Source organism: Juglans microcarpa x Juglans regia, chromosome 4D (assembly GCF_004785595.1).
Source record: "Juglans microcarpa x Juglans regia isolate MS1-56 chromosome 4D, Jm3101_v1.0, whole genome shotgun sequence".
Lineage (NCBI taxonomy): Eukaryota > Viridiplantae > Streptophyta > Magnoliopsida > Fagales > Juglandaceae > Juglans > Juglans microcarpa x Juglans regia.
In genome coordinates this window covers 1993395-2016351 of record NC_054600.1, presented here as the reverse complement: position 1 = coordinate 2016351, position 22957 = coordinate 1993395, and the positions used below count along the sequence as shown (strand labels likewise).

General features: G+C 38.2%; 3 protein-coding genes across 3 annotated transcripts; 1 reads left to right on the top strand and 2 right to left on the bottom strand.

Moving 5' to 3' along the window:
* Positions 1 to 450: 450 nt before the first annotated feature.
* LOC121259128 (putative UDP-glucuronate:xylan alpha-glucuronosyltransferase 5) lies at positions 451 to 4117 on the bottom strand. Its single transcript, XM_041160623.1, has 2 exons — positions 3146 to 4117; positions 451 to 1473 (listed from the first exon to the last, which is right to left on the bottom strand). Exons 1-2 carry the CDS (start codon positions 3924 to 3926, stop codon positions 515 to 517), a joined length of 1740 nt encoding a protein of 579 aa, XP_041016557.1. The 5' UTR covers positions 3927 to 4117; the 3' UTR covers positions 451 to 514.
* A 704-nt stretch (positions 4118 to 4821) lies between these two features.
* On the top strand, positions 4822 to 5964 carry LOC121259024 (cyclin-P3-1). Its single transcript, XM_041160495.1, has 2 exons — positions 4822 to 5341; positions 5500 to 5964. Exons 1-2 carry the CDS (start codon positions 4941 to 4943, stop codon positions 5666 to 5668), a joined length of 570 nt encoding a protein of 189 aa, XP_041016429.1. The 5' UTR covers positions 4822 to 4940; the 3' UTR covers positions 5669 to 5964.
* Positions 5965 to 11567: 5603 nt separating this feature from the next.
* Positions 11568 to 22285, bottom strand: LOC121260063 (mitochondrial Rho GTPase 1-like). The gene is made up of 15 exons (XM_041161920.1): positions 22127 to 22285; positions 21649 to 21874; positions 20484 to 20616; positions 19913 to 20062; positions 18455 to 18631; positions 18022 to 18273; positions 17531 to 17599; positions 17228 to 17283; positions 16238 to 16319; positions 15731 to 15942; positions 15567 to 15636; positions 14683 to 14795; positions 13372 to 13522; positions 12279 to 12465; positions 11568 to 11990 (listed from the first exon to the last, which is right to left on the bottom strand). The coding sequence occupies exons 2-15, from the start codon at positions 21864 to 21866 to the stop codon at positions 11917 to 11919; spliced, it is 1944 nt and encodes a 647-aa protein (XP_041017854.1). The 5' UTR covers positions 21867 to 21874; positions 22127 to 22285; the 3' UTR covers positions 11568 to 11916.
* Positions 22286 to 22957: the final 672 nt, after the last annotated feature.

Sequence of the window (22957 nt, the reverse complement as noted above, 5' to 3'; positions counted from 1 at the left end):
TTTCTTATAATGAAGCTAGCAGTAACGGTCTTGATGTTGGTGGTATACTCTTTTCCGATCCAAGATTCAAACTATTCAGTGTTTGATAATTTTTAGGAATCATCAAATTAGTTACAAAGTATGGTAATCATACATCTACAACGTACTTACAATCCTTTTACAAGTCATTTTATCATTTATCAACATAAGTGTGTCATTCCATTTATAAAAGTAATTTGAATTGTACATGATTATTCTTAATTTCAAAGAAATTTATAAAATAGTTATGAAAAAAGGTTTATATTTTTTCCTATAAGGGAACTAGTACTTACATAAGTTCCTTTACCAAAACGAGAAATATTATCTCAGCTCAAAAAAAAAAAAAAAAAAAAAAACGAGAGATACCGGCCACCACATTTATGGCCGGGTCTCGGCCAAAATCATGAACATGAATGGATTGTTATTCATCATGATCATGATAATGAATGGTTTGGGATTCAAGGGCATTGGAGTTTAATTGTCATCCCCTGTTTGCTTACTGTACATAATGGCGTCGTCTTCGATCTTTAACCATGATTCTCCAATGCCCATCAGGGAATCCGGCTTCCCTGGCTCTCCCTCTCCATTTCCTTATTCTTGCGTCCATCTTCGCCGTGAGCCCGCAGTAAGGTTGCAGGCTCTTCGGCATGGCTTCGTACACCTTCCACCACCGCCGGTGAGCCGAGTCACTCGCAAATGGATGATGATCCAACATGTCCCAGTTACAGTCATAGTCCTTGTAACACATCCATGGCTTCAACCCTAAATAATGCACTGCATACACATCTTTTGGCATCTCATGCTGATGATCTTCTTCTCCAGCCTTCTTCCCTCCATAAACTTTGAGATGATTCAGCTTTTTCGGCAACCGGTGCCACCACGTAAAAACTTCATTCAGAAACCCTTGATCTCCACCATTATAGGAACCCAACTTGAATCTTTTCTGCAACAAGTCCTTGAACATGCACATCGATGGTTCGATTACGGCCACCCCGGAGTTGAATATCACCTTGTCGTTCGGCGCAGCAGATAGTTGTGGGTGTGCAAAAAACTTGTCTATGTTCTGTAAGACTAAGAGATCAGCATCGATGAATATAACTTTGTCGTACTCAGTGAGTTGCCACACTCGAAGCTTGCTGTAGTTCCACTCATTGTAGGAACCCTTTTTGGCAAAAGGGCTGAGGATGCGTTGAATGCGTTTGATCTTCCATCCGGCAGCTCTGAGGCCTCTGATCGAGTTGGAGGAGATGGAGTTGTCAGCGAGGAGGACGAGGTCTTTGGTGGAGTTGCTCTGAATGATGCTTTGGGCTAAGGCAATTGCGCCGCAAACATATGCTTCTGAAGAATGGAGGACCGTCACATAGGCCTCCCTTTGGTGGTACGCGTGGGAGTTGTGTAATTCCCATTGCGTTGAGTACTGTGAATTAATAGCGTGCCTCATACCTACATCTTTACCTAAAAAATCAAAAGCATTACATGAGTTTGTCACCTTCTCTATTCCTTTTCATTACTGTGGGCCTTACTTTAATTAAGAGAAATGTTTTAGCCACAAATTAAATATTTTATAAAAATAAACTCACAAACTAGATATGATATATTATATTATAAAATTATTTTTATTATAAAGTAGATCAAACGTATCATAAAAAGTCGTATCAGTTTATAAATTTATTTTTATAAGATCTTTTTGTAACTGTAATACTTCTCATAATAATTTATGAAAAATGATAGTTGCAGTTGTGAGTGTGCAAGCACTGCGCAATCATTTAAAAAATATAAATACGGGACCCACATGAAAAAAATAATTAATAATAGATCTCACTCTTTTTCAAAGCGATTGCATAATGCTTACACACTTTACGATTGTATGTAGCATTACTCATAATTTATTAGTCACATCTAGAAATAAGCTTAAACACGAATAGATTTTTTAATATATGGTTTTGAATATATGAAATTAATGTCTTGACGCATTCTTGTAGAATTTGTGCTGTGCTAATTATAAGATGGATATATATGAGATAAATATAGGACTTTCAACACTTCAACAAATATTAAATATTATCCGATATATACCGAAACTCAAACTAATTAACATATGTTAATTATTTATGGTCGAAGATTAATCTATATATGGATCGGGGCTGGCCTTGTGAAAATACGGCTGTTGATCATCAATCATGAGACCAAGTCGGCCCAATTCAAATGCCCACATAATGTGAATGTTCAAGGCCTGGCCGTTCTTATAATCAATTCATAAACATATGAGATTCATGAGATCGAACCACTGAATTTGAATGGATTTGAGCGAGCATGCAGGTCGACCAGCAGACCAAAACATGATAACTTGCACGTCTCTTCTTCGATCGATTGATAACTTGTATTAAAGAAATTTCCAAAAATCAACATGTACCTGCTCAATGTCATTTCAACGTACGTGTTGAAATGCTAGAAATATTTATGGTGACTAAAACCAGCTAGCCGCCAAGCCTGAATTTTCCTTCACCCAAAATTCTTTCCCAATATGCATGCAGCATAGTCTATGCTTTGAAGTTTGAAACATTATGCATGTCATGAACGAGTCTATCTACTTGTCCTTTATTAAATTCTCCAATTTATTCAATCAATTCATTAAAATACTTGGAATATAATTCAATCCTAATATAATTAGCTATAGTAGTTCTCTTTTCTTTCACCCATAAAACTATATATATACCAAGAATTAAATTCTTTCACCCACGTATGTTTGGGTAGTGAGAATATTTAAGAAGTGTTAAGAATGTTTGTCTGAAAAAATAATGAAAAAAGTAATAATAGAATATTGAATAATAGTAAAAAAATATGTAAAAAATAATAATAAAATAAAGAATAGTAGTGAGGTATTCTGAGAGTACTAGAATACCTAATATTTGTTATAAACATCGTGATTATCATGACATGCATGTTTAAGTTCGTCACAGTTTGTGAATAAACTAAAATCTGGCCTCTACCGAATACCAACCAAAAATATTTAAGAATATTAAAAGGGACCCAAAAGAAAGCATAATTCTTCTCTAATAAGTTCAAACCAATTATAATAATAGATCGATTTGAACAAAGAAAGTCTCATGAATGAACTAAAACGTACCTGTCGTCTGTGTGTAAGGCGCAGGCGCAAGCTCGCATGACCCAAAGGGCATGAGGACCTTCTGCTTCAGCCTCCTCAACTCAGGCTTATACACCCAATAATCCCCTTCCTGCCTCACAACATCATCACATCTGAAAATCTCCACCATTGGCCCACAAGTTCCTATAAACATCACCTGCACCGTCCGATTAACATCATGCCTCCCCCACCGACCACCACTCCCCACCACCAGATTAGCCACAACCAAATTAACTTGCAACCTAAACACATCCCTAATCCCAGCTTCCTTGATGATCATCTCCTTGACCATCCCACATGGAACCCTAGCTATAACCACGTCGAGCTCATCGTAATCCTCCAGCCTCGGCATCGGTATCTCCGGGCACTTTGGTGGACCCCACTTCTCGTCTTCATCAATCCACTCAGGGAAGAAGTCCTCCCATTTCAAGTTCTCAGCCACACGTTCAAAACCTACGTGGACAGTTGCCGTCTGTGACACTTTCAACCCTAGCAGTTCATATGCAGTCGCTATCCTATCATCATGATGATCTACATTAACCAAACCCACCTTGAATTTAGTTTTTTCTGCAACAATATTATGATCATCGAACCCATTGACGGGGACTTCGACCTTGTTTTGAAGCAGCTGGTGACTGGCGGAAGGGTTTGGCTTGGGCCTGGAAGATAGCACAAGGAACAAGAGGGCAAGGCAGAGAAAGAGTAGATAGGTCAAGAGGAAAGGTTTTGGTAATTTAGAAGAAAAGAAGGGTTTGGAAGCCATTGATTGAGCTCAATCCCCACGTCTTGTGTCTGGGTGTTTTGTTAATGGGGAGCTTTGAAGATGAGGCATTTATAGTACTCGAATTCAAGGGTTTAATAGGAAGGTTTGCATGGCTGCACGTTGATTTTGTCATCTCTCTCTCTCTCTCTCTCTCTCTCTCTCTGTGGTTTGGTCTTTGGTGTACATGCATGTTGTGCTGATCAAGTGCTCTCATATATGGTGCGTGATAATTTAATTATTCATTTTTTAACTTTTTATAATTTTAGGCCAAGAGAATATTATATATATTATGTATAGATCATATATTAATTCCCCCCTTGTAGAATTTTCAACGTACGGAAAATTATTTGGCACGATCAGAAGTATGAAATTATTGATATAAATATTAAATACGGGTATTATTAGAATGACATGACGATCGAAAAAGGCAACTCTTATTTCATCCGGATAAGATCAGTAATAATCAATATTAAATAATGAATTAATCTATATATTAATTAATTAATATATTTGATCATTTATCCTAAGCGTTGTTTCAAATTTAATGGTTGGGATCATCTCATTGTTTAATAATTTATGATCATATTTAACACAATATTATATATATGTAATAAATTAAAGGGACTATATATATATATATATATATATACACCTCAGTAGATGCCATAATAGCACCCCTTTAATGCTCTAGATCAAAACTTGAAACCTCGAATAATATTATTCTGTCCAATTGGCCTAACACGAATAGAATTAATTCTTTTATCTCTTAAATCATGTATATATATTCTTTTGTGTCTACTACTGATCATGACTTTATAACCTCCAAGAAAAGAATCAGTTTGCCAAAGCTACTTTAGGTTTGTTGCAAACATTTGTCAAGAATATATTAATATCCCTCCTTCGATTATACAGTTATAATCGATCTGATCATTATTCTCTCACGAAAATTCTCAATGATCAGAGCGTGTATATATACATATATAGAGTACAGTTCAAGTTAGATAATAAGGAACAATGGCCTTCAAAAGCAAGGCTGTTGAATCAGATGAAGAGATTTATGCATCTCTAGGACTAGAGGTGGATGAATATGATCAAAAGGGTCCTTCAGGAATTCCCCGAGTTATTTTAGTTGTTTCTTCTGTTCTGCAGAGAATCATTTACAGAAACGAGAAATCATTAAAGGTATCAAAGAAGAAGGATACAGTAACCATCTTCCATGGTTTGAGAGCACCAAACTTAAGCATTCAACAGTATATTGAACGCATTTTCAAGTACAGTAGCTGCAGCCCTTCTTGCTTTGTCTACATATACCTCGAAAGATTCACTCTACGCACCAACGCTTATCTTACAACCCTCAACGCTCACCGGCTTCTGATCACAACAATCATGGTTGCTGCAAAGTTCATGGATGATGAGTAAGAACTCCTGCAGCCATGATTTTAGCTACTCTCTATAATGTCCCACCCCCCCTGTTCACACTAATTTTCAGTTTCTTGGGTCATGGTTGCATTCCCGATCTGATTTAGTGTCTTTTGTCTTATCCATACTGAAATGTTGAATGAATGAATTGCAGCTGTTACGACAATGCCTACTATGCCAAAGTGGGAGGAGTGAGCACAGCAGAAATGAACAGGTTGGAGATGAAGTTCTTGTTCACTATAGATTTCAGACTCCATGTAACTACAGAAGACTTTCGGAAATACTCTCTGCAGCTTCAAAAGGAAGGCCTTGGAGACTACTGAATTGACCGCCCCAAGATGAAATGAAATCTGGCCTAACATTTATGGATGAGACCAAATGTGCGCCCTGATTTGCAGGTTCTGTTTGCAAAAAGGCATATGATCTCTTTATACATATTGTTGTCCTTGTGTATGTGTCTGCGTACACACACACTCACATATCCTTGCTGATGTGGGAAGAAATTAGCAAGAAGTTTGGCTCCTACATGAGGTGATAAAGCATTTAAAAAAAAATAAAGAAGATCAAATAATTGACAACGAAACAAAAATGAATAAATTGATGCCTATGCTTAGGATAAGAACATGTTTCATTTTACATTTTTCTTTTCATTGTCCTTGAAGATTCAAAACGAACCTGCTAACGTCGTGTTTCGCGCACATTTGGGCTGGGCAACTCGGGTTTTTGGGCTTTCACATGCACACTTAAGCAAACACGGAGAAATGGGAGCTTTGGTGGTGGCCGAGGAGTCTCCGATGCTAAAATTAGTATATTTCTTTAGTAATTTGTGCGTAAGTTTAAAAGAATCAGAGAGCGTTCTTCGTACCGGAGATCAAATTTTATACTAGGTTTTTAGTGGGGACAGCTTGTACTGGCTTTAAGGAGCCTATATCCTTTCAATTGTTCATTGATGGAGATTTCGTTGGTGGAGATACGCTAATGGAGACTACGTCGATGGAGATTATGTCGATGGAGATTGCTTTGGTGGAGATTTCGTTGGAGGAGGTATGCTGATGGGCGATACGTATTTTATCCCTAAAAGTCACACTTTCATTAATGGAGTTTACATTATTGACATGGAAATGCAAATTACATATCTCAAAGTTTTTTAGCAATAAAACTTCCATAGGTGTTCAACGTTCTAGAGGTGTGGCAGCTCATTCCCTTGGGAGTCTCAGAGCTAGTAGGAGCCTGAACAGTTGTTGATAGTGACCAGGAGTCTTCCCATCGTGGGCTTAGCATTCCTTCGTCTCGGGTAGTTGTTCCTATCTATTTTAGCACGAGGTCCCTGATTCTGAACGCCCTTGGTCGCACACGTTTGTTGAAGCATCTCTCTGCTCTTCTTTTGTTGACGGCTGTTATTACTTCTGCCTCAAGCCTAACCTCACCCAGCAAGTCAAGTTGTTCTTCTAGTCATCCGACGTTGGAGTTGTGCTTGAAGTGTTGTACCCTGTAGGTTGAGATCTCGACCTTGACTGGCGGCATCGCCTTATGACCGTAAGTGAGGGTGAAGGGAGTTTCTCCCGTCGAGGTCCTTACCGTGACACGGTATGCCTATAAGACCCTGGGAAGTTCTTCCACCCATGTGCCCTTTTTGTCGCTAAGCTTCTTTTTTTGCATCCCATCAAAGTCTTGTTGGTCGCCTCCACCTACCCATTGGATTGGGGATGTTCTGGAGACGAGTAGCGGAATTCGATTCCTAACTCTCGGCACCAGTCTTGATAGTGGTCGAAATCGAACCGCCTAGCATTATCTAATATGATGGCGTGGGGATGCCAAATTTGCAGATGACCGTCTTCACAAAAAAGACGTGATGTTGCTTGTCGTGATCGTCACCAACGCCTCATCCTCTACCCACTTAGTGAAGTAATCCACTGCCACTACTACAAACTTTACTCCTCCCTTACCTGGAGGAATGAGGTCTACTAGACCGATTCCCCATTAGGCAAAAGGCCATGGCGAGATGATCAACGTCAATCCTTCTCGCAGGCAATGGGGCACTTTGAAGTATTCTTGGCATTTCTTGCACTTCCATACGTACTCCTCGGCGTCTAGCAAGGCGCGAGGCCAATAGTACCCCGCCCTCATTCCTTTGCTTGCCAACACTTTTCCTCTGGAGTAGTAGCCACAAATTCCCTTGTGCACTTATGCCAGTACGTATTGGGCTTCTTTAAATGAGATGCATCTCAGGAGAGGTGCAGAATGTCCTCTTCGGTATAGGACCCCCTCGATTGAGGTGTAACGCACCGCTCTATTCCTGATCTTTCTGGCCTTATGTCTGTTGTCGAGTACCTCATTGGCATCTATATACCAAATAATATCAAATGCCCATTCTAGAGCTCCCGGCTTTACTTCCACCACTTCAATCCCCATGGCTGGTATTTCGACAGTCCTGACCACTGTCCCTTCTGGCAAGAGAGCATTTTCTTGCCCAAACATCGTTCGCACCAATTTATCCGCCTTTTGATTCTCAACTCTCGACACTTGTTGGATCTAAAAGTATTCAAAGTGGGCATGCTCAGCTTCTATAAGCATCATATATTTCTTTAATTTCTTGCTCTTCGCAGTGAACTCGCTCTGCACTTGATTGACCACTACTTGAGAGTCGGCTCGCACCTCTACCTCCTTGGTGCCTAGAGATCTGGCGGCCTCCTAATCTGAGAACAACGCCTCGTACTCTGCCTCATTGTTAGTGGTTTTGAATGCCAGCTTGACAGCATAATTATGCTCTTCACCTTCGTCCGTAATTATATTTACCCCCACCAGCCCAGTAGGATGAGCCGTCAACAAAGATCTACCAGGGCTTCATAAGAGGTGCATGTTCGACCCCTTCTGGGAAATCGGTGAATTCTTCTACGAAATCAGCCAACACTTGCCTTTTAATAGTACTCCATGGTAAGTATTCGATGTCAAACTCGCTCAGCTCTACAGCCTAGTTCGTAAGGCGACCTGAGGCGTCCGGTCTTTGTAGGATCTTCTTCAAGAGAGTCTCAGTGAGGACCCTTACTGGGTGTGCTTGGAAGTACAATCGAAGTTTTCGAGTAGTCACCACTAGGGTGAAGGCAAGTTGCTCTATGTGGGGGTACCTGGCTTCTGCTCTTTGATATGGCCAGCTTGTGTAGTACACGGGCCTCTAGGCCCCACCTTCGTCTCCTACTAGGGCCGAGGAAGCTACCTGTGGGGAGACTAATAGGTATAGGATCAATGTTTCTCCACACTTAGGTTGGCTGAGGAGCGGAGGGCTAGTGAGGTACTTCTTGAGAGCTTCAAACGCGTGGTCACACTCTTCATCCCCGGTCCATGCTGAGTATGGCTTCCACTCTCTCCGGGTCAGCTTCTATCCTTCGTTCAGATACCATGAATTCCGAAAATTTCTCAGAGCCTACACTGAAGGCGCACTTTGATAGGTTCAGCTTCATCTGGTACTGCCTTAATACCGTGAAGGCTTCGCGAAGGTCGTCCAAGTGTTGCTTGGGGTCCCGCTTTTGACCAGCAAATCATCTACGTAAACCTCCATGTTTCTCTCGATTTGATTTTTGAACATACGGTTGAACAACTACTGGTAGGTGGCCCCCGTGTTTTTTAGTCCAAACGACATGACCGAGTAGCAGTATAATCCTCGATCGGTGATGAGCAAGGTTTTTTCCTTGTCGCTCGGGTTCATGCGGATCTGGTTGTACTCGAAGTAGGCGTCCATAAAGCTGAGCATGAGGTGACCTGCCGTGGAGTCGACGATCAGGTTGATTCAGGGTAATAGTGCTTCATGAGGAGCTGTTGTATGGCACTTTTCATGTCGGGTGTGATCCCGTTGCCAATCTGACGGTAGCTTCCAGACAGCTCGGGTTTAAGGGGATCAACTCGAACGGTTCGTCTGTCTCCACCTTCCAGAGCCCCTGCTCGTTTCGGACCTCCCCTTTCACCAGGGTCTACTCGGGCAGGGGTGGGAGGTCGTGGTCACCGATCGAGAAGTGGACCACATGTACCTCGACGCTCTTAGGTTTCAACTCTCGCACGTAATGCTCTCATGCCATGACCTGCATGTTTTTCCTTTCTTCTTCTTTTTTGTCTCCTTCTCCTGCGTTCCTGGGTCCCACGTGCTCGTTGTTGCTTGGTTCCACTTCATTGTTGCTTGGTCTCCACCTTGGTAGTTAGTTTTCCCATCAATTGTTCCATTGCGGCGAGTCTCGCTTCCATGTTTGTTGACGTTGTTTCTTCTTGTCCCCGAGTTTTCTGGAAATGGCTTGTCACAAACATGCGAAGGACACGTGAAGTCTATAGAGATCCCACATACGGCGCCACTATTAACGTCATGTTTCATGCGCCTTTGGGTCAGGTTCTAACAATTCGGGTTTTCGAGCTTTCACCTACACAATTACGCAAACACGGAGAAAGGGGGCCTTGGCGGTAGCCGGGGAGTCTCCGATGCTAAAGTTAGTATATCTTCTTAGTAATTTGTGCGTAAGTTTAGAGGAATCAGAGAGCATTTCGTACTTGGAGATCATTTTTATACTAGGTTTTTTGTGAGAGCAACTTGTACATGGCTTTGAGAAGTCTATGTCATTTCCACTGTTCGTTCTATCAAAATTCTTTAATGTGGCGTGGCTCCCTAACTCACTTTATCTAGGAGGTGTTCCCTGTTGAGCCCTTTCATGCCTGCTATCATGAGATCGGATTCGGGTCAAAACGGGTTGACTTGTTAAGACACGATTACTTAATGGGGTGATAACGGGTCGACCCATTATGACCTATTAAGAAAGTTAAAATTACAATTATACCCTTATACTAAAAGAAAAATTGTTGGGATTTTAATTTCGATATTTTTATTATTTGAATTATAATTTTGGACTTGTAGTTAGGTTTACATTTTTTTTATAGATATTGTGATTTTAACATTTATATAAAATTATGCTAAACTTAATCAGGTTAAACGAGTTAATTTATGTTTAACCCTTTTACATAAACGGATTGAAATGGGTCAGGTTGTGTTAACCTATTTCGTAGTATTCACTAATGGGTCAAAACGAGTCGTGTGTGTCAACCCGTTATGTTAATGGATCGTGTTAGGGTTTGAGATTTTGACACAATAAACTTAACAGGTCGTGTTCAGGTTGACCCATATAGTATAATATACATGCCTTGACACGACACAAACACCATCCGTTAACACGATTTGACACCTCTACCCTAAAGGGTTCTCCATATTTCCCTCCCGCATGCGGAAGTTCCCAAAAGTAAGGTGTCAACAGGGTGGTGTCAGGACCAAGGTTTTAAATTTCTTTTCTTACTAGCCGGTACAGTCGAAATATCCTGTACCGGCCGCCGGGTAGCCAGTACAAAGAAGGGTATAGTTTTGTACCTGCCAATATTTCAGATTTCGGCCTTTACTTCTTTTTTTTTTCATTTCTTCAAACTACAGGCTAGTTTTGGACCCCCAATTCAGACCAGACTATTCCAAAACGGTATCCAAAATGATACCGCTGCTGAAATATCTCGTTTTAATGCCTCGACCGAAACGGTCACTAAAACGGTATTCAAAATATTGGTTATGACAACGAGTCTCACCTTAATCTACTGTCCGCTTTCCTCATACATGAGTTACTTCGGGAGTGAATTTTGATCGTGGACCAAGTGCTCTACAAAAACGCACCGACTCCTCTTAATGGAGGGTCGTTGAGTTTGACCAAACTCTCTTACTTGCTTCTCCCTTAGTCCCTTGTGGGCTCGCTATATGGGCCAATTTTGGAAGGGGGGAAGAAAATCATCCCAAACCACCCCCACCCCCCTTCTTCCCCCACATTCTTCATCCTTCAGCCATTTTTTTGTTCGGTTTATCCAAGTATTAGCTCCAAAAAAGAAGCCAGCAAGATCCAAATGATTGAACATGCACCCTAGGTGGCGGGTCTATTTGAGAACACAGTTGTTCTCAAATATTCTCAGATTATTTTAACTACTATCACTATTATTTACAAACTATTTCACTACTATCACAAATCATCTGAAATACTCTTAGTATCCAAACAGAGCCTTAATAATCCTACCAAGTCTCTCTGTTTTGGACCAGCCATAAAAAAAAGATTAACTGAGAACCAAGAAGAAGAGAACTATAGGCACATTATATATCTTTATTTTAGATAAATTTTGACCATATTGCGAGTAACATAACAAAACACTGAAGCCGAAAAATTGAAATCTTCAACCAAATCGGTTTAGGAAGTTTCATTTACAAATTGAACAAACTTCGCAAAATTTTCATATTTGTAAAATTTACTATTATTTTTCAGTATTCTACTTTGAAAAGCCTCCCAAAGGAGGAGGGGAAGAAAAGATGCTATAAGGAACACCATAATTGAAGAGGCAAGATTCACAGCCCGAAAACCCTACAAGGAACAGAAGAAATATAAAATAAACTGTATCAAGAAATGCAACTGTATCAAGAAACCCAACAAGGTATAGGGGTTTCAAGACGAAAAATTGTAGCACAAACAACTTTATGTAGATCGATGAGGATGAGCTAAACTACACTGTTTGATCCTCAGTTGGAAGAATTCTTCCTTGCAGCATAGACACGGTAAGATGCAAGCCCAACAATGGCCACCGCAGCTCCAACTGTCAAAGGCACAAAATTATTCAGTGAAAAAAGAAAAAAAAAAAAAGCTCACAGATGAATAAAACTCCGGCCCAAGCATCACAGCAAAAATGATCATCCACTAGAAAAGAGGAATAGGCCACCAGATTCAAGGACAAAGCAAATTTTATCAGTACAGAAAAATGCTGACTGCAGAGATAACACAAACTTTAGTTTTTTATAAACCCTGTGAAGTTCAATAAGAGATCAAAGTTGATGACCTGAGACATCAGAAAATCAAAATTCACAAATTCCAAACATCGACGCACCTGAAAAGAACACAAGTGAACGGTTTATGAGCCGATGGTACTGTTTGCGGCTTCTCCCAGCTTCAGTTTCAGGAATGCTCAAATGAGGGTGTTCTGCAGCACTCACAATCCTACGGAAAACATTATTGGTTTCACCCAACTTCATACTGATGGGTATAGGGGCCTCGATTCCCATGTCCTGACTAACCTACATAAGCATATTTATATAAAAACATGTTAGACAAGTTAGGATCGAAATAGAAAAAAATAGCATTGTTCATAGTATATCTATAGACTACGATTAAAAGAATAGCGGTCATGTGAACAATTGAAGGCCAGTTGATGTCAATCTTATTCCATCATCATCACAGTTACTATTACTGAACCTGAAGCAAAAGATTAGCAACAGATTAACAAGCCACAAGTGCATGTGTCTTCCTAATTATGAAAAAAAGAACATGAATATATCTACATGGTTGGACATTGTTCAACCAAACCTAAAGAATGCCTGAAAAAGGGAAAAAGTTGTCTACCTCAAATTACAACTTGAAACTGTTACTAATCGAATAGAATCGCGAGCTTCATTTAACCAGTTTTAAATGCCATGGGTACATGGTCCAAAATGTTGGACTCAGACCACCTTGTCTAAGTTTTGAAACTTCACCAAATTTCTAACATCTCGGACCAGGAAACCAACTTTGGAATGTTGATTTGATAAAGCATCTATTCACTGGTTGGACTTGGTAGAGTGTCATTTTCGTTTTATCATTTATATCATAATTAGACCTCTGACTTTAGGTGCTCGTGTATTCTAATCATGTAACTTTGAAACACTTCTGTTTGAAATCCAAAATAGGAAAAAAGTTGTCCATTCATTTCAAGTTACAAGTTGCAACCAATATTACTAATCGACTTAATGAATACTTCTAACAGATTTTCAACTATTATCACCGAGGAAAAAAGAAACTGCATGAATAAGTTCTGTAACACAATACGCCAAAGACAGAAACCAGTGTTCAGAGCAAGGCAACAACTAAACTCACTAAAAAAAATTTAGCAGATAGCTTGCATGCTAAGATATGCAGGATATTGTAGTCACAGGAAATAGAAATACCCTGGTAGATTCTTGTATGGCCATAGGAAATGACTCCTGATCATCTTTAGCTGCAACAATGAGGCAGGGCACTTCAAAGCCAGTATCCTCACCATGACTAGCAACTTCTACCAGCAACTCAGTTGCTCTCTCCCATGAGAATGCATTAGAACTATAAAAGTAAAATGCAACAATCCTCAGAAACTCCAAAATGCAAATGAAAACTGTAAAATGGATCGTAAATATTCTGTTATAAATAAGTTAAACTTGATTAGTAATTAAAAAAAAGGTGCTACCATTTACCCAGGAAAATCATTCAATGGTATAAGGTTCTAAAGAGAGATCCTTGACTTCTGCCATTGTCATATGACAATCCTCAAAAACACAATCATTTCTTTCTCTCCTTACGCATGGGATCATTATCCATAAAGTTTCCCTATGAGGGCCAGCAAACTCACCGATCCAACATGCCAATTGCCAAGAGATCCACCACAAATATCCATAAAGCATTGGCTACCCCACAGAGAAGCAAGTGATGATCAATTGTTTCTCCACTCCTCTTATACAAGCAGCACCAATCAATCACTGTCATGTCCTCTTCCTTAAGAGTGTAGAAGGTGAGAATCTTTCCAAGAATAGTCAATCCAAAAAAAAAGCACTCTCAAGGGAGCCTTGTTTTGCCATATATGTTTCCAAAGAAAGGATAAACTACCAGCAGGATATAAAACTTCGTAAAACGATCTTACTTCAAACTCCACTTGTTTAAGGGGACCCAACGAAGCCTATCTTACCACCCCGTCTCAAAGGCATGGAATAGAACAAATAAAAAACGAAGAATTCCCACCTCCCAATAGGTGTCTCACAGATAAACCAACATCCCACAAGTAAGTGTCATCAAATAGAAGTAAAAAGGCTGCCACCAAAACTCTTCGATAAACTACCTTGAGAACCTTATCTCCACACAAGAAGTCATACCAAGTCAAATAATATGGTATTCTTGTCACTTCGATTAGTAAAAAAAAAGATTGAACTTATAAAAAAAATATAGTATTCTAGAGAAAAAGTAAGTTCACCTTTTAATAGAGTTAGTAGCTTCCAAAGTAGCTACTAGATAGTTAAAACTCCTCGGGAAAAAAAAGAGAAAAAGAAAAGAAAAGACAGTCAAAACCCATACACACGCTTTGCCTATCATGTAGACAAGTTAAAAAGCCATTGGTTAAACCTACCCCATGTGCAAATGTGCAGCATCATCAATAAGGGAAATTTCCCAAGAAATTCAGGAAATAGAAAAAAAAAAAAAAAACAATACAAGTTATCAAACCAAAGATTTACCTGTCATGAACAAACACTGCTATGTCACAAGAAGCCAAAGATTCTTTATCAGATAGTAGTTTGGAAACTCCATCTTCAGGTATCTCTCTCAACACAAGGGTCTTTGTTGTTCCCTGGGGAAAATAAACAAATGCTCAGACAAAGGGATGGAACCATAAAATATGAACAAGATTAGCAATCATACCAACTAACAGTATTTTGATTTAAACAAGATAATAAATATTAGACATTTGAAAATGGTAGTATTTAGCTATTTATGATTAGGGGAATTTTTTGTATCCTCCCTTTGTACTTGCATAGCGCCTTTGAAATCATCAATAAATTCTCATAAAAATACTTACTGATAAACTAAACTAGGAATTGCATCTGCTATCAGTAATTGTGGTCAATAAACCCCCCCCCCCCCCCCCCCCCCCCCCCCCCCCCCCCCCACAAAACGACTGGCACCGAAAAAGAGAGAAACAAATTAAGTTTCCTTGTGAAATTAATTCAGGCATCTATTGTACATTAATCAATGCCCAAGCAATTCTCACACTTGCTACCTGCTGCTTTTTAAAAAGCTTATGCAAAATCTACCCGCAGCTCAACATGATTTGGCAACTGAATTATAGTGTAATTCAATTTTAAATTTTGTTTTTTAAAACATACAAACTTGATACGTGAAACACAGCAAGAATAGCCTTGGTGACAGCACCAATTCTTTTAGACACAAAAAAGTTACTTGCTCAAATAGGCCCTTTTTTATTTTTATTTTTTTTCTAATAGTGGACGGGGCCTAGAGCATGGGTGTAGCTAAGAAAGTTAACTCCACCTTCTCAACCCATCAAAGGACTGACCAATGCACGTGTTCAATACTTATATCAGTGGTGCATAATGTGACTCACCCCAGGTTGATCAACAACATTCACTGCATACTGCTCATCGATGGTTGAAGCATAATTATCAGAAAAACTCCTGCACTTACAATTCATCAATAAAAAGTGTAAGATTACTTTATCACAAATTAAACCAATGGGAAGTATCGGATTTAAAAGGATTATTCAAAAACCTTCCAAGAAAAGAATTCAATACTGCAGACTTTCCAGCCTTCTTGGGCCCAAAAACAAAACACTGGAAAACATTTCTGTCTGCCTGTTGCTTCTTGCGATCCACACGCCTTCTTCTGGTCACACGGAAAGCAGACAAAGGATCACCAGGATAACCAATGTATATCAGATTCTCCATGCACCAAGCTGGGTCTATAAGAGTCATAAGAGCCCACTGCAACCACGTCACAGAAATTTACATGTTAGCAAAGAATAAAGGAATTGCTATTGTTAATTGAAATCTAAGTGCATACGTTACCACTGAAAAATCTGCATAACATAAATCTAAACTTCACATTTGAATAAGCGGCCAAAATGGCAACATTGAGATCATATTAAATCAGTAGTTGGCTTGTAAACTCACGCAACATTACTTATCAAAAAAATAAATTATGTAACATATCCACCCAACCCCCACTATAAAATAACAAAAAGAAAAGGAAAAATTAACAATAGACTGGAAGACATACCTCTGACAAAAAACCATCAAGTGATAACCCACCAAGTGCATTTCTCTCGGCAGCATCCACATAAGGGGCTCTATCCCAAGAACTGGCAAAAGAAGTATGCCAAACATTCAAACCCTTTAGATGCTAATCAATATAGTTACTGAGAAAGAAATAAATCAAACACTTGGAACCTTTCCTTGACATGACTTGAATCAACCATAGATACCAAAAAAACTCCTTAAATATTTATTAAAAAAAACAAAAAAGAGGTTTGAAGGGGACCCATGACCAGGGGTGAGGGTGGGGATGCAGACAATATGTGTGCATATGTTCATGTTAGAATTGTAGCAACCTCCCAGAAAGACTAAACAGTCCCCAGGTTATAGTTAAAAAGAAGAGAAGCAACCAGAAGAGAATGAAAGCAAATAATAAATATCAAAGTAAAAGGTCTACACTTATAATCAAAGCCAAATTCTCAATTTCTCGTTTATGAGATGACAAATTTCCCAACAGATGGAACTATAGGCAAGACGATTTTGCCTAATTAGATTTACAAGCAAATGGAAATAAAACATGCAAAAGTTAAACAAAAATAAAAATAAAACAAAATATATATCTGACATTCTGGGAACATGAAACATTACTAAAACAATATAAGCAAAATTCAAGAAACAAAAAAATAATTGCAAATTAAAGTGTCCAGTAAAAAGATGGGCACGCTTTCTATCTGTACATGCAAATAAATAATGCATTTAGCATATCTGCAAGACGCCTAATTGTTAGTTGTAAATATTGTGAAGACATTAAGACCACGCATTGATAGCAAGACTACGAGGATTGTCATGTTGAACCACTTAACAAACATAATTTAAAGCAGATAGCCATGCAGATTGGTTAACTTAACATGAAGGTGCACAGGATGCTTCATGGTCATGGAACATATTAATATCAAAGTACAGCAAAGTGAAGCAAGCCCCTTAACAATTATGAACATAACAGGGAAAAAACTACCTCTCAGCGGCAGTAGAAAATATATCTTCAATTTCACGAGGTCGCAGGACCCCATCCTGATAGGGAAAAAATAGCAGTCATGATTTTAAGTTGGTATACGACAATTAGCTACTTGAATAAATTGTAGGCTATCGAAGTAAATACTGATTGCCCAAGTTATGTGATAAGATAATTTACAACAAACTTGTAAATTATCTTATTTATCACAAGTTTGCTGTAATACAATTAAAAGATTCCTGCCAATAAAATAATTTACAACAAACTTGGGAAATCAAGTACTCTAGAGCACAGAAAAAGACATACATGATCGCTGTCAAACAATTCAAAGGTTCCTCTCAGATACTCAATGGCTTCATTGGTCAACTCCACACTCTACACAAATGAAAACCAGCAATAAGCATTTTAAACAAACATTGTATGCTTCAAAGCTCCACAAAGAGTATTCAACAGTTCCGTTTTGGGGCTTTTTGGCGTGGTGGGGGACAAAGATGGTTCATATACGATTATATAAAATCTTATAAAAAATCAGAACAGTAGATGTCATGCTAATAAAATGACTTCTAATTATTCATGCTTAACTCTGAGTTGAGTAGGGATGATCGTCATAAAAATTCACAAAACAAGAAACTGATTCTTGGCAATGGATCATTAAAAACTATACTAGGTTCCCTTCAATTCCAGAAAAATATATGTATATATATGTATATCAACTAAGCACATATAAAATCATTGTAACATTTCAAGTAAAACTGTGGCTATTGTATAAACTGTAATTTGCCTCAACAAGCTATTACCTGATCAGGGGCTCTCTTGAAAGATGAAGGAATTAGATCTTCTGAAAGTCTGATATCATTATTGTACCCAAATTTTCTGAGGACAGTCCATGTTGTCTCAAGTCGGCCTTTTTCTATGAATAGTGCATGAAGAAAAAGGAATCCGGTCAAAGTAAGCCCACGGTCATTGACTCCTTCAGCCAGTTTTTCTGCCACAACCCTTTTAACACCTACTATTTCAGAGGGTTGTAATGGAGCATTGAAACATTTGACCTGTTTACAAGTAATCTTAGATCTCTCATTAATCTTAAGCAAAACATACCATTAACTATGATCGATGAGAAACCCCTTCGAAAGTCTTACAAGATCATTCCCAAATTCTCAGTACACATAAAAAAAATATAAATAAAACTTCCAAAACGACAAGAGTCACAAACAAGGGGGGAAAAGAAACCTGAAAATCATTCAACTCTGCATCACTAAGGGCACCATCCTTATCATGGTCACAAAGAATAAATATCCGCTTCAAGGCCCGCACACATCGGGGCTTCAAAGTCTGTGTTTCCTGGTCAAATAATGGACCTGTTGGATGTAGCACAGCTTTTTGTGCATAGTAGAAAACCTCAGGGATCTGCAAATCGAATTAAACTCAAGCGATTAGAATGATCATGCATGAATCCCAAAAATGGCTTCAGATAGAGTAACTAAGGGCTCATTTGGATACTAAGAATATCTCAAAATATCTGTGATTAGTAGTGAAGTAGTTTGTGAATAGTAGTGAAATAGTTTAAGAATAGCAGTGAAATAGTCAGAGAATATTTGATAACAATTATGTTCCCAAAAGGGCCCTAAATGTATGATTAAGCAAATTGAAATCAAATTCGAGTAGTCACTAGCTTGAATGGAATTCTTGATGCACAAACAAAAGTTTAATTAAAACAAATCTATTACCATACAGAACCCACCACAAAACTAGTCAACCCGAATGGGCAAATAGATGACAGGCCTAATTCTAGACAGTGCAACTTCTGCATATCATGCATATAGAACCAAACATGACCAAGCCAGAACATTATTCCTGAGGGCAAGTGCACTTTTTGCAGAATATCAGCAAATATATATCGCTACGTTTATTAAAATTAAACTCAATCAATAAAAATTCCTTCCACTCTGATCTCAAACCAGATTTCACAAATTTGGTTGTGATTTACTATACTAACTAGACTCGTTCAAAAATATCATTATATCATCAATACCCAAGCTTTAAGTAAATCAATCCAATTTAATCTTTATTTTTCTTTCAAGAACACTAGAAAGAAAGTAGCAAATTGAAAGAAGCTTCAAGGATCGCGAGCGATCAATGGACGAGCTTAGAACTCTTTTTGTTAATACTTATTCCATTGGCCAATTGTAATAGATTTTAATGGCTTGAATATCCATGATTTCCTTGTATCACTGAACACTCATGCTTAGGTGTCGCTCTTTATCATGTCCTGCATACTTGGGCTACGCCTATCTATATCATCAATAAAATTCTTGTTTCCTGACTAAAAAATAAAAGACTTATGTTTCAACAGGAAATTTTGCTTCCCAAAACAAATCAGTGTCCTTGTGAGCAAAAGCATTTATCATCTCTTAATATATCTTCCTCAATACCTTAAAAAACCAGGAGATAGGTATGGAATATAAGCAGAATGTGGCTAGGCTTCTGTACATTTAACAATAATAAAAACATTGTTATCATTTACCAATTAAAAAAAAAAACAAAAAAACAATATATAGTACTATAGGAGCCCATCAGTAACACTAGAAATGTGAAATACTTCATGTGCATGAAACACAAAGCAATGCGACACCAAACGTAATACAATCAATTAAAAAGCACACATAGAGGACCATCAATGTGTAATACCTGAATTTGTTTAACTGCCGAACATTCAATACAGGTTTCAATCTCCCGAAATTGTTGCATTATTGGTGACATCACTTGTTCCAAGCTCACCTGCTGGTTCTCATCTCTCAAATCCAGCTTACAACCCACCACTATAACAGGGACTTTCACCTGTTCATTGAATTAAAGATGTCCAATGAGAGAATAATAGTTAAAATCAATGTGGCTCCACATTTTTTTTATTGGCACCGGGGGTCCAATAACTTAGTCCCGACTAATCCCAGGGGTGCACAGGCTCTCGGCAAGGAGTTTCTCGCAAGTGCATCTCTATTAATTCAAGGGAAGTTCCCCCAATCCGATGACCCCTAGAAATTGTTTGCACTCAAGAGGATTCTCCACATATTTTTATGGAAACAATTTCCAAAATCCCAAAAAAGAAAGAAACCCAAGAGGCCAAATTTAATACAATGACTATACAGTCCGGCTGGAATTTCCAACCAGAGTATGCCTTTCTTTGAAAAAGGTATCTTCCACTAAATATTTTCAATAAAGCAACATTTGGAGAAGGAAAATGAAAACAAAGGATAGAGACCTCTAATTTACGAAGTTTTGGCAGCCAGAAAGTACTCAATCGATCAAGAGTAGTAGGCTCATCACATGCATAAGTAAACACAACTGCATCAGCCCGCTTCAATTCTTCAGCAACTTTACCATCATCCTCCACACTGATTGAGAAAAACAGAACAATCAATTATTCAATATCAAACTAGAAATATTTGCGTGTTTCCCACGTTAAAAAAGAAAAACTGATAGAACCTTTTTCTTGTCATCCGAAAGGCAAGAAACTAAAAATTCTGCAATTTCCAGTTTGAAAGAAGCTAATTGTACTAAAGTCAGTCAAATAGAGGCAATACTTTTCTTATTTCAAATATAGGAACAAAAAGACATAACGGTCAGCAACCACACTGCTCTTCAGAAAAAAGACATAACGGTCAAGCTAAACCTGTAACTCCTGTATTTTAATGCTGCCTGATTCCAGAAAACAATGCATGTCAGTAGGAGGGCCATGAGAAATCAACTTTAAGCAAGGCCTCAAAACGTCTTCGCTACTCTAAATTTTAAACCAAACTATCCCAAAGAGTTGCATTAGACCCAATTCTTGTTTTCTTGGCGTATAAAAAATAAAATTAAGAAATATACCGACAATATATTACCCTTTTAACACATTTCCACGTTGTTGTGTACATGGGCTATGCCTACTTTGCTCATTAATAAAATTATTCTTTACCGATAAAAAAACACGCATTTGCACATTGTCAACTGAATAGCACGCGACTGAAAATGGAAATTGAACAAAGTATTTTCCTATTCTAAGAGAGAACATATAATATTTGCTTTGCAAATGACGCAGAATGACTGAACCACAAATTCGTGCAGTTTTGACAATTTTCACGAGCATTAAATAACCAAAGCCTAACCCCAATTTAGAATCTCAGTGTCTTTTCATTTCATGCTCTTCCTCATCAACCCCACAGCAATACACATCGTCATCAACCATACGGAGACTATGAATAAAGCAAGAATAAACTGAATACCTTTGTCTGGGTTAAGTAAATAAGCTGAATCTCGTCCAATGATATAATGCAATATTCTAATCCAACGTCAAAATAACAACTTTGTTTTCGTCTAATTTCCTGAAGTTTATCACCAACCAAACAGAGCTTTAAAAATAAAAAATTGAAGAGTAGAAACGATACCGAGACGAAGTGTCGATAATTGTGATGGGCACGCGGTCAGGGAAGAAGTCCTCAGGCAGCCTCGTCGGAGGCAACACCGGCGGCACGTTCGCCGGAAAGTTCTCGGCTGCAACCGTCACAATCAAACTCGATTTACCGCTGCATCGGTCCCCTGCAACCACGATACGCACCCCAGTCCGGCCGTATGGGTTTGTTGTCCCGGCTGAAGCTTTCGCCATTGAAAAATCTTCAAAGAATGCAAACCCCCCAACCCCCCCCCCAAAAAAAAAAAAGCCAATCATAGAAGCTCGCGCAAAAGCAATGGCATAAATAAAAATATCCTAATTACTGAGCATTCGAGGACAAGAACTGGGTAGAGAAGAAGATGATGAAAAAGAAGAAAAAAAAAACTTGTGTTCAAAGGAAATTGAAGACTATGATGGAAATGAAGGCACAGGTGCTAATAAACCTGGAAAAATGGGCTGAAGATTAACAATACCTTCTGAGTTATAATGGAGAGCTCGAAGAAGAGAACCGGAATACCCTAGCAAGTAGAGAGAGAGGCGTTTGGCGGCTACGGAGAAAGGCTTTGCAAATCCTCAAGTGAGAGACGAAGCTTCAGCCTTCAGACAGAAACAATATATATCTTTTATATTTGTTTTCAAAAAGAAAAAAACCACTCTCTGTTTGAGTTTGTGATCGGACGGCTGGGATTTAGAGAAGAGTATACTGAAGGGGGCAGGAGACTAGAAGAACTTGTTGATAAATAAATATTATTTATTTCATATCACATTATCATCAAATTACAAAACTAATGAATTTTATTGATTTTATTTATTCTACTTATGACAATTATAATGACAATAAGAATTTTAAAATCTTAAAAAATAAATTTGGATTATTTGGTAAATTTTAAACACCAAAGTGTAGGTACCTACAAGAAACAAATTTGGATTTAAATTATCAAAGTTTTGACACTATTGTGATAAAAATGATAATTTAAGCATTTGATATGATATATAAGGTAACATTCTTTAACAATCTTCTCAAAATAACGAACTATAGAATATTACCGTTAATCAGATTATAGGATATGATAGTTAGTTACAATTCCCGATTGCCGTATCTTAATCTATTATATAGATTGCGTTAAAATTGGAATTGAGATAGTTATCTCTAAATTAATAAAGGATCGTCGAATCAATCGACCAACCTATTTATTATTTGTTTTAAATTTTCTTGCTTATAATAGTTTATTGCGAAATTGGGTGTTTGTTAGGGTTAAAAAGTCATGATTTTAAAAATATATGGTAAATTTAAAAATAATAAA

Coding starts and splice junctions, on each gene's coding strand:
- LOC121260063 (XM_041161920.1), bottom strand. CDS start 21,866: ATGGCGAAAGCTTCAGCCGGGACAACAAACCCATACGGCCGGACTGGG. Junction 15,943..16,237: donor TTGATGGTTTTTTGTCAGAG/GTATGTCTTCCA, acceptor ACGTGGTTGCAG/TGGGCTCTTATGACTCTTAT. Junction 14,796..15,566: donor ATGTTGTTGATCAACCTGGG/GTGAGTCACATT, acceptor TATTTTCCCCAG/GGAACAACAAAGACCCTTGT.
- LOC121259128 (XM_041160623.1), bottom strand. CDS start 3,926: ATGGCTTCCAAACCCTTCTTTTCTTCTAAATTACCAAAACCTTTCCTC. Junction 1,474..3,145: donor GCCTTACACACAGACGACAG/GTACGTTTTAGT, acceptor TTGATTTTTTAG/GTAAAGATGTAGGTATGAGG.
- LOC121259024 (XM_041160495.1), top strand. CDS start 4,941: ATGGCCTTCAAAAGCAAGGCTGTTGAATCAGATGAAGAGATTTATGCA. Junction 5,342..5,499: donor GCAAAGTTCATGGATGATGA/GTAAGAACTCCT, acceptor AATGAATTGCAG/CTGTTACGACAATGCCTACT.